The sequence below is a fragment of the Hibiscus syriacus genome, unplaced genomic scaffold, assembly GCF_006381635.1.
Source record: "Hibiscus syriacus cultivar Baekdansim isolate YM2019G1 unplaced genomic scaffold, ASM638163v2 tig00110236_pilon, whole genome shotgun sequence".
Taxonomy (NCBI): domain Eukaryota; kingdom Viridiplantae; phylum Streptophyta; class Magnoliopsida; order Malvales; family Malvaceae; genus Hibiscus; species Hibiscus syriacus.
In genome coordinates, this window is record NW_024062640.1 from 200,512 (window position 1) to 212,401 (window position 11,890).

Sequence of the window (11,890 nt, forward strand, 5' to 3'; positions counted from 1 at the left end):
ATTTCTTTACAATTAAAATTGCTTAGATCATATTATACAATTTGATTTTTAAACTTATTTTTTAGAAATATAATACTTATTATATTTTTATTATCTAATTTAGTATATGAATTTATATTTTATTGTGATATTTGTTTTGACAAATTTTAAATTTAAATTTAAATTTATCTATAGAAAGGGGAACGAGAAACGATAAATATTCGCAAGAAATCTAAAACACATTATCTAAAGAAATATAAAAAACTTGGTCAACCTATCAAATTTGTTATATTGTAACGCTACATATTTTTTTGGGTAAAGGTATATGTAGTTACTTTTGTTCAATATGATATTGAATTTGACATTTTCTATAATGTAATACTTAAATTAAGCAATTTAATATGTAATGATATGATATTTATCACATGTAACAATTTCATTGATTCTTAAGATATCATGTCAATCACATTAGAAGAAAAATGACATTCATATCCCAAAGTAAAAGAAAGACATTTAAATACCAAATTAGATAAAGGAAGAAAAATAATATTTAAGTAAGATTGGAAACACCTTGATAAAACTTTAGGGTAAATTACATGTTTAATACTTAAACTATTAATTTTAATCTGTTTTAGTACCCAAACTTTCAATTTTTTCAAAACTATACCTAAAGTTAGGGGTGATTATCGAGCGAGTCGATCGCGAGTGGAACAATGCCCAACTCGTTCTCGTTAAAAAAATTTGTTGCTCACTAAGCTCATTAAAATTTTACTCGGCTCGTGCTCGTTATGCTCGTTATTCGTTAAGCTCAATGAAAATTTTTTATTATTTTTTTTAACTATAGGTAAAATCTATTAATACTATAAATTAATAGATTACTCATTTATCATGTTTTCATTATCTATTAATACATTAGTAATTTTTTAATGAAATGTTTTTTTTAAAATAACTACTAAAAAGTATAAAAAATTAACAACCGCCAATTTATCGAGTCGAGTTAGACTTTACTATACTCAATTCGTTAAGGTCTCAGGTCAAGTCAACCCGAGTTGAGCTTTTACCAAGTTGAGTTTAAACTGCTCACAATCTGCTCAACTCATTAATCACCCCTACCTAAATCATAATTTTTGTTTAATATTAATGTCTCGATTAAAATGTAACATTATGTTTTTTTAATAAAAAAATTGAATGTTTAAGCACTAAAACAAACCAAAATTAATAATTTAGGTGCTAAACATTTCAAGCTTTTAACGCTGAGATACTGAAACGAAACAAAAATTAAACGTTAGATATGATTTTTTTTTTTAAATAATTGAAGGTTTACGTATCAAAACGAATTAAAACTAATAGTTTAGTTACTAAATGTATTGTTTATCCTAAACCTTAAAGCTTTATACAGCGCCATGTTTTACGTTATCAATTACATTTTCAGAGTGGCATTTTTGGTCATGGCACCAGCATCAATCTATAATTTGGAGACCGAACCACTATCATTTGTCCCATGCTAATCCTATTACGGCTTTTGGCAAATCTCTCTACTTCAAGTTTGATAGCAATTTTAGTCTTACCAATACATCACATGAAGGTTTTGATCACCCTATGGTGGCATACAACGTGGCACCAAATGAATGAACCCACAACTTCAGTTTTGCTCTTTTTTTTGGGAAATACCAAGCTTGTAGCCAGAAATTATCCCATCAATAGATCTCCATAATAATATCAATTCCTGTTCAGCTTCTAATGCTGATTAAATAACTTGAAACTGATGACAATGACAGGAAGCAAAATAATCACCTGGTCAGAATCAGAGCTTGGCAAACCTAGCGATCTTAGATAAGACGGTTCTTAAACTTCGGATACCAGCTCCAGTTTTTGAGCTGACCATCATCTGAAATCAAATCAATATCCATTTACATAGGCCTCCTCAGTAATTCATAGAACATCAAATATGTATACAAGTTTTTCTTCATACCACAGGTTGAACGAGAGATCTATTTGCGTTGAGGCTCTGCAAAGACACATGGATTTTAGAAACTGGTCCCGTCTCAAAGTCAAGATGCATTTCAATGAAAATGTAAAACATCAATGCATAAAATCACCTCTTCGATTTGCATTGCACGACGTGCCACGTCAATCGGGAACACCGTATCCGTCTTGGTTAAGACAATCTGGTATTTTGTTTGAGATCTGTATATTAATAACTGAAAAATCAACAAAATAAATCAAGTACATGCAACACTCCTAGTGTTGTTTATGTTCCCTCTATGCATAAAGGTCAACAGACATGCAGGATCGCTGCCTAGTCATACCATGTCATCTAAGATAGTAGCACCAGAACGGCAAATAATGATCTTCACCTCACCACACCTCCTTTTCCTCTTAACCAAAGAATGAATCTCGAGTCTCAAATCTTCATTGCCAACTGAGACATTGTCAATTATTCAAGGTATGGGTTCTTCCCCCCCCCCCCTCCGGGTCCACCACACGAAGGATGTGTTGTTCTAAAAAAGTTATCTTAACTCTTAGGCATTTGCAATCCTTTGAATGCCTACATCAACCAAAGTCGTCATGTTGTCCAATAACATTTTAATCTGCTACTTATCCAGGGAAAGGAGGCAACACCCAGAGTACTAAACAAGATGCAACTATAATACCAAATTAAGTTTCCTCTTCCTTACTTGAGAAAATATACCTTTCCATTAAATCAATGAGTTCATTATCTCTAGGCTTCATACCCCACTTTGTATCAACGAGAAGGCACACTCGTTTTAGACCAATTCTTGTTGAAACATACTCCTTGACCTGCAAATTTTAACAATTAACAAGTATCTTAATTGCAAGAGGTTAAGTCATACCTAATTGGTTTTGACAAGAAATTAACAACAAAAACTTTAAAGCCTAAATTCAGATATCTGTAACTCAGTCAGTTCTCAGATTTTCAACTCAGAAAACATTCCGAACCAATAATTTCAGCCTCCCAGTGTCAATTACCAGTACACACAAAACTTGCCTAACACGTGATTGGTTCAGTAAAAAAAATGTCTACCTTGTCCAACAACTGATGAAACCAATCATGCTCACTAGCAATCTGATAACTAGGGACTGTCGCAGATTAATTATGGCGTTCAGCACCAACAAGGTGTTACAAATGCAAAGACTAAAATAAAAGATAAAAAACGGCTGCAGGCAAAGGCCGGATGCCTGGATCCAATCATAATGTACTCACCAGGTCTTCCCATGCCTCCTTAACTTCTTCCTTTGCATAGGCAAAGCCATAGCCAGGCAAATCAACCAAGCAGAGCTTTGATCCCAACTCGAAGAAATTAATACTCTGCACAAAACAGTTTTTGTAACCTTTGCAAGGAAGACATATTACCAGGAAATTGAAAGCATAGTTATAAGAAAATTGGAAGCACTTGAGTGTGGCCTGGTTTGTCTGATGTCCGTACGACACCCCATTGTCTGGTAAGTGCATTGAGTAGAGATGACTTCCCAACATTTGACCTACCTAACAAGGGCAATAGAGATGTATTATTCTTAACATGAATATATGTGGATAAGATTTTAGAGACTACAAGAAGTTCTCATATGGGACATCAAAACAAAAAATGAGCAGACAGTAAGCAAAGTGTCAAACCAGCTTAACGCGCTAATAAGATAATCCCATCTCTTAGAAAACTCATTAAAATTGGACTATGAAAGAAAGTACACATACAGAGAAGAAAAAAGGTTAATCCATCTGTTTTATCAAAAGTTCCTTACAGACAATATTGAAAAGGGTACAGATACAGAGAGCATAGTCGCTATAGCTCCTGGTGCACAACTTTCCCATTTGATACTTGCAATAAGCATAGAGAGAGAATTATACTCTTTCAATTGGTATACGAGACATTAGCACGTTATACTGAGAAGCCATCAACATGGAAAGTGTACAGTAACCAGAAAAAAGATAACCTAAAATAAAACCAACAATGTGGAAGGAAAGAATGGAAAATATCAGGTATCAACCTGCAAATGCAATCTCTGAAATAACAGGCGGGGGAAATGATGATGAAACCTTTGAGGCGGCGAAAACTGCAACTTGTTCCTAAATATCTGCCAAAAAAAAACATTGACCTATAGATGATCACAGCAGAAAATGAGTAACTTTTAGCTAATTATCACATTAATAATAACAAAACACACATTTTCATCAATGCGTTCCCTTTCAGGTTTGGTAGAGAAAGAGATATTGTCTAATGGGGCAGAAAGCTGAGTGTTATAGCCAGCTCTTTGGATCTCAATAGTGCGTCTACGCCCTAACAACTGTAAATGGTATTCAAAAGTCAGTATGAAAAAAAAAGATGTGAATTTAAAGTCCAGACATCTCAAGGCACTTGGCGTACAAATTACATTATCTTCCACAAAGGAAAGGATGGAGGGACTCGGCTGTATTCCACGGAACTGCGCATTTTTTGACATGGGAGCATTTTCCTCCAAATCTTTTTTCTTATCCTTCTTACATTCTGGAGAGGATAAAGAAACAGCAAAAATAAAAGAAGTTCAAATAAAAGAAAATCCACTTCAAACAAGTACAATTAGAAGAAGGTGCAAATACTGACCATTAATTGCAGTGCCATCATCTAGCCTCTTGTTTGAGGTATCATAAGGATCTAAGCGAATTCTCTTCTTCTTCTTTGGCTTATCATCTACAACTTCTGAATCAGTTTTTAAGGTTTTTTTAACCCGAACTATTTTTTTAGTTGAGTTGGCTCTGGCATTAGAGTTGGCATATTTCTTTGATGGACCATTTGGTGCACTAACCATTTCAGCTTCCTCTTCCGCACTCCTGCTGGCATTCTTAGGGTTATGAGAAGTAGCTTTACCAGTGTTAGTAACATACTCTAACGGGGGAGAAGCTTTGCCATTGCCTTGTCTCCCTTTTTTTAAGTCACTCTTGACCATCTTCGAGTGTTTTCCAGACGAAGCCTTCGTCTTGGTTGACTCTAAATTCTTATCGATCTTAAATGAAAATAACTGATGAGAATCAACTCGCTTTCTTCTCCCATCATCTGCACCCTTGAGCTTTCTACTATTAGAGCTGCTCTTCCCAAGAGTAACACCGCCCTTTTCAATACTAGGTGTAGTGCCTTCCCTGTTAATGTAATTCTTAGGTTTCCCCATAGAAATCTTCGGTTTTTTATTGAGCTTGAGATTTAAGCTTGCCTTTCCAGACATTCTCAACTTCCCAGTTCACCGGAACAGAAGACAAAGAAAGCACAGTCCCAGGAACAAAAAAAAAGTAAAAAACCAATATCTTCCCTTAAGAACAAATTTTCTTCAGTTTAAAAAAAACCACATGAACGGCTCGGTTAGCCTTTACCGCTTTCTGTGGTTTTGGGTTTTGTTTTCCGCAATCGTGATTCTGCCCTAATTTGAAGTTGGAAGATTTGAAAGTAAATTGGGCCAGACATTGTTCCTGCATGAATGAATAGACCCACAAATTTTGCCTCTGTCAACTTATCTTTTGGGCCATTCAGTGCGTATATATAACGTGAGGTGAGCAAAACTCTACTAAAAAAAATAAAATTTTTAATTTAACGTGATTTAATTTATAATTTTATAAATTTAATTTAATTTTATAAAATTTAAAGTGTTTAATGAATTAATTTTTGAATTTGAGTAAAATATATCACATCTACATAATATATATATATATATATATGATTATAGAAAGTATTTAAAATTAGAATCAATTATTATCATAATATTTTAAATATTTATAATTAAATTTAGGGTAAATTATGTCAATAGTCCTCCTTATTTTCGGTCTAACTTTGATCACGGATTTTCTAATTAAGTGTACTGTACCATTTTTTTTTGGCTTCACTCTCTTTATTTTCCACTTCACACTCTTTATTTAATCAAAACCTTTTACCAACAGTTTGACTTTCTTTCTTTCTTTCTTCTTCCCACAGACAAAATCATGCAAAACAAACTATTTGAAATCCTCCTCCTCCCTCCACATTTCTCTTCTTCTTCTTCTTCCACAGACAAAACCGTGCAAAATAAACTATATATTTGAAATTCTCCTCCCTCCACCGTTGACATGAACTATGCTAAATTATAATTTTGGCGTGCATATATATATATATATATATATATTATTAAGAGTTTTAAATCTCGATCGCGGTCACGTTTTCAGTTATTTTGAATTTACCGTGTGGCTGTCGCGGACGCTATTACAGCCGTCGCGAATAACTCGAACGGTGGCAAAATCGCTATATCGAGGCCGAAATCGCGGTCGCAGACCGTTTTTTAAAACCCTATATATATATATATATATAGATAGATATAAAGAGAGAGAGCTTATAGGTGTGATATTTTTGCAGTAAAATTAGGGAGAAGAAATAGAAACATTTCAGCATCATAGTTGAAAAACAAAATCCATAGCTGAAAGGAAACTTTCACCAACATTATAAGTTGGCGGATGGAGCTTCGAGCATGCCGAAAGAACTCAAGAAGCAATGGAGGAGGAGGAGATAGAGGTGTCCTCGAATCGATCATTAGAGCGCATGAAAACCTACTCAACCATGTCATCATCTGTGGTGGTAGTGGCTCGATTGGACCAACACTCGAGCACTAGAGCCATGGGGCAACGATCGAGGTCTCCTAATGAGGCTGGTAATGTTGATGCGAAATGGGTTACTGTGGAAGCTTGCGGGCAAGGCGAGGGCTGTGTTGGATTTCTGATATCGGATGGAGAACGAGGTAAAACACTGAAAGATGATAAATGAGTTTATGAATTGAAATGGGCATGTGTGGTTTAATGTGAAGAAGAGGAAGAGGAGACATGTGAAGGGTGGTGGTAGATGGATGTCGGCAAAACCTAAAGCCGGCGGTGAAAGGTGGACGGCCACAAGATTCTAGAGCTTCTCTCTCTTCTAATTTTGAGATGGAGGAGTCAAATTAGCTGAAAACCAAATTTTTGGTTTTTATACCCATGTGCAGAGGAGAAGAAGAAGAAGAAGAAGAAGAAGAAGAAGAAGAAGAAGAAGAAGAAGAAGAAGAAGAAGAAGAAGAAGAAGTGCCCAGCTGGTGAATGTGTTTTTTTTTTTTAAATTGCCATGTCCCACTTATGTTAATAGGTTAACATTCGAGGGATTTAAACGGATCGATAACGTAAATGACCAAGAGCACTTAATTAAAAATCGTGATTAAAGTCGGACAGACCGAAAACAAATGAGACTATTGGCATGGTATGCTCTTAAACTTAAATAAAAATTCAAATAGTTCAACTCAATTCGAAAAAATTTCAAATAAGATTTGAGTTATAAAATATGATACGTCAACTCAAGTGACTTGAATCTTTTTACTCGGCTCGATCAAAACTCACTCCTAAAATGTTGGGTGTTCAAACGATGGGTTCGACCATTGAACCGACCAATTTCCCTGAAAATCGAATTAATTGAACTTTTTCTTTAACTATTAATCGAACCGAGCTTTTTAAAAAATAATTAACCAAACCAAATTTTTTTATAAATTTATTTTAATTAGATTAATTTGAGTTTAATAGATATATTTTTATTTGAGTTAAAATTTAGTTACATTTTGACAATTCAATGGGTCTAATGTGATTAAAAAATAGTTATGTCTTAATTCTTAATTGATTTAAGCTTAAAATATATTTAATATATGTAATATATTAACTATTTAATATCTTCGGTTAATTCGTTTCAATTAATTAATTAATTTTGAATCAAATTAATCAATAATCGAATATTAAAAAATTAATTGTTCATCGATCAAATTAATTCGATGATCAATAGTTTTACCTAAACTAAGATTATACTATGTTTTTGCTCAGTCCCATTTCATACATCCACATACATCCTCCACACGATGCCAATCCAACAATCGTTTTTTTGAATTAATCATTGTTATCCGATCTATTGACGGACTAATCCAGATCAAATATTTCAGAGGCGAGAATGATCCTCCCAACCCATTTGCTCTATCCGAAAATACTAGGGTTCAAACCCCTAACATTACTTATGTAATTTAATAACTCATCTCAGTAAACCAACTAGTTATTGTAAACTTCAAAAATTATATTAACCTTTTTAATCTCTAGAGGAGCATCCGGGGGCAACTACATAAAATTATCGTCCAAAAATTTAATCTTGATCTTATCATCATCCAACTTGTTTGGAGGAATTCTCAGCAGTTCCAAACAGAAGCTATACCAGTTATCTTCAACAACACCGATAATAGCCTTTCTATTAATAGATAGCCCAAGATGAAATACAAAATGAAACATATGTGTCTCCGGCCTCCACCTTTCTAACAAGTTTTATCAGTAGAGGTTGTAATTTAGTATCACCAATTATACTGCTAACGTAACCAAAACTAGCCTCGTGCAAATACAAAACAATATTTGCATGAGGTGGTATGAAACGATTTCATTTAAATTATATTTAATTAGGACTTTTTTATATTAAATCCTTTTAAAGTAAGTATTTTTTAATTAAGATATTTTATATTATTAGATTAATACTTTTTATTAGATTTTTTTATTAGAAATTAGAATTGTTTTTAAATAAGGAAATTTTTCTAAAATTATATATATTTTCAAATTATAATATGTATTTTTAAATTTTGATTTTATTATTAAGGATTTTTATATTACTTTATGAATTTTTTTTAAATTATGCATATCACTTGTCCCAAAAGATCAATATAATCTTGTTGCTTCAATTTCTTGTGGACCTCACATTTTACAGAACGTGATATTAAATTGATTTATCTAAAAAATTCTTTCACGTCGGATGAGTCTCACTCTCTACAAAACATTAGGTCTTTAAACACGTTTTGCAGAACCGAAGGCAATCCTCACTACAATAAAAATAAATTTATAACGGCGTTTTTAATTCAAATATTGCCATTTTTTACATAACGCAACGTTTTCGAAAAAATGCCACAAAATAGAAACTTTAATGACGTAAAAAGGAGACGCCGTTATTTATTGGAATACGGCGACATTTATGGTTAAAAGCCACAGCCTGTAATTACTTTAGTGGTGTTTGTGATAAAAAGGTCGCGATATAACCGTACATTAATGGTATTAGTGTTGAAAACGCGCAATATTACTATATATTGGCGCCGTAGTTTTTTTGTCCTTTAACGGATCCAGTTCTAAATCCCTAATTCTTCTATTCATTTCCCTACGCAACGCCTAGCAACCCACCCGAACCAGCGCAGCATCATGCCGACTTTGTCAACTTCCGGTCACCAGCATCATCTGTCACCATCACAGCATCATGCCGACTTTGTCAACTTCCGGTCACCAGCATCATCTGTCACCAGCGCAGCATTAGGTATGTCTCTCTTCTCCGTCGTAGCGTGCCTTTTTTCAACTCATTCTTTCTCAAGAAAATTTCCTATTCTCACGCATCTGCACCTTATTTCATTTTCTTTTCTGTCTTTTTTCTATAGTTTTACTGAATAAAGATTTCTTTTCAATCTTCTTGATTATTTTTGCATGTTTGTTGAGTGATATGTTTATGTATGTATTTCAGTAATCGATTTTTGCTCTCCAGAAGAATTAATCTTGATCTGTTATGTTTTCCTTCTAGTTGTTCTTTAAATCCCGATTGTTTTGATTGAATTTATGGAAATCACACGTAAAGTTATGTTCAATAAATATATATTCAAGTTGAAAGTGAAGGAAGAAATTTTTACTGATGAACAGCGTGTGAAATCAACAGTGGTGAAAGTAAAAAATGTAAAATTTTCTATCAGATTCAAGGTCCCTTTTGGATTTGATCGAGAAGATTAAAACAAATAATTTTGGTCCTTCTGCATCAAAGGAAGAGTTCAGCACTCCTAATCCTGGTCTGGGTTATGCTGCTGGGGTTGGGATTGATGGAAGCAGGGGTATTGCACCGACAACTGCTAGTAGAGAATATGGGTTGCCAGTAAACCAAGAGGGTCGATATGGAAACCATTACAGTGGTTCTAGGCTTAGAGAAACTGCTTCAAGCATGAATATATTCTTTAATAGTTGTGGTGTTACTGGTCATAGCTCTACAAATTGTCCTACCATCATGAATAGTCCGATACAGTCTGTTGGCAGGGACTATTCTGATAGAATGTATTCTGGGACAACTGTTGGCCGAGTATCTGGTGAGTGCTTTAAGTGCCATCAAACTGGATATTGGGCCAGAGACTGCCCAAACTCAGGTGCTGTACCTTTGAGGCACTGATTTTTCTGCTGGGAGATATGGAAGTCTTTTGAGGCAACAGGTAGGTTGTTGCTTCTGTTGTCTATTGAAAATGTATTGAACTTTAAATCAGTCCATAATTTTTTTGGCATGTCATCTATCATTCTAATTGTATGTTCTTTGTTTCTCATGATTAGGACATTGGACTTGGGAGAGCCACGAGTTGTTGATGGAATGCCATTTTTGACAACCTTGAAGTGAACTTAAGCTTTCTCGTTTCACAATTGAAAATTGTCACTTTGGGTGTTGGAATTTCAGTTTGCTCCCATTTGTCCCCCCCTTTTTTTTGTTGTGTTGTAGTTTGGTTACGAGTAAATGGCAGATGTAATTTCTATGCATGGAACTTTTCTATATATAACCATATTTGAGATGCAAGAGTCTGATGTTCTATCGACCAAGCGCGTTGCTTTTGGCATGCATGAAACTTTTGAACTACATGTAAATGGAAAAAGGGTAGCTTTTCAGGCATTGTGGTTCTGGTGTATTTATTTTCACCTCAATCTACGTCTCTACAAATACAGGGATGTACCGATTTATGCTGTTGCCAGAGGCTTATACACACTACACTAAGGGTCCCTTTGGTTGGGGGAAACATTTTACGAAAAATGTTTCTGTAAAACAAGAAAGTCGATATAATTTATCTTAAGGAAAACTCAAAGCAAAACACGGTAAAATGACTTACCTTTGGAAAAGGGTAAGTCATTTTCCTTCGTTTTCCCGTCCCTTGCTCCACATTGAAACTCTTCGTCTCCCAAGCGAAAAAGACTGGGTCTTTAGCTTTGTTGGTTTTTTCGATCTGGATATTGTCTAAAACTCGTACTTGTTTATTTTGGGTGGTGAGTGGGGATGAGGAAGAGGGAGAGGGAGAATCCGTGTTGGATCTGTGGGCACTATCACAAGTACGAGGAAGGGGAAGTTTGTGGGATATGTGGGCATAGAACTCCTGTCTCTTCCGACAAGAATTCGCTTCAAGTCAGTGCTTTCCCATCGGAGATCTTGCCTGACTTTCTCTATTTGGGTAGCTATGATAACGCTTCTGGCTCCGAGCTTCTAAGGACTCGGTGAATTACTCGAGTCCTTAATGTAACCTCCTTCTTCTTCCTCCTTATTTCCCCCTTTTTTTTTTGTTATTTCTGTTTGCGAATGTTAATACTATCTGCTTATGGTTTTATTCTGATTTAAATTTATGGATTTTGGGATTAAGAATAATTTGGAGAAGTTTACTTATGATTGTTTGCTAATTGGAACAAGAAAGCGTAAATTTTTGGATTAGGTTTTGTGATGTATGTTGAGGTTTTTATGCTGCTACTTGAAGAACTTTGATGGGATTTCTCTATTTTAAGTATTTGAAGAAAGAGAATTTTGGGATTTCTGTATTTTGATGGTAAAGATTAGATTAGCAAGTTTTCCATACTTAATAACAAGCAAAGCCTATAGGAGTAAGATCTTGTAACTTTGTTGATCTAGAAAATTCCTTTGTCAGTTGTAGTACCAATTATGGAAGTCCTATTGTTATCTGTATGCTTAGGGTGTGGATGAAAAATTGGCTACCTCTTTGGGAATACTGTTAAGTTAATAGGAGTACTATCCAGCTCCAATGGATTTACTTGGGATAATGGAGAATATTCCTTGGTGCTTTCTATTTGTGA

General features: G+C 34.5%; 1 protein-coding gene and 1 pseudogene across 1 annotated transcript; one reads left to right on the plus strand and one right to left on the minus strand.

Moving 5' to 3' along the window:
- Positions 1 to 1,755: 1,755 nt before the first annotated feature.
- LOC120114589 lies at positions 1,756 to 5,262 on the minus strand (annotated as a pseudogene).
- A 3,870-nt stretch (positions 5,263 to 9,132) lies between these two features.
- On the plus strand, positions 9,133 to 10,620 carry LOC120114590 (replication protein A 70 kDa DNA-binding subunit C-like). The gene is made up of 3 exons (XM_039135440.1): positions 9,133 to 9,335; positions 9,760 to 10,263; positions 10,379 to 10,620. The coding sequence occupies exons 1-2, from the start codon at positions 9,224 to 9,226 to the stop codon at positions 10,221 to 10,223; spliced, it is 576 nt and encodes a 191-aa protein (XP_038991371.1). The 5' UTR covers positions 9,133 to 9,223; the 3' UTR covers positions 10,224 to 10,263; positions 10,379 to 10,620.
- The last annotated feature ends 1,270 nt before the right edge of the window (positions 10,621 to 11,890 follow it).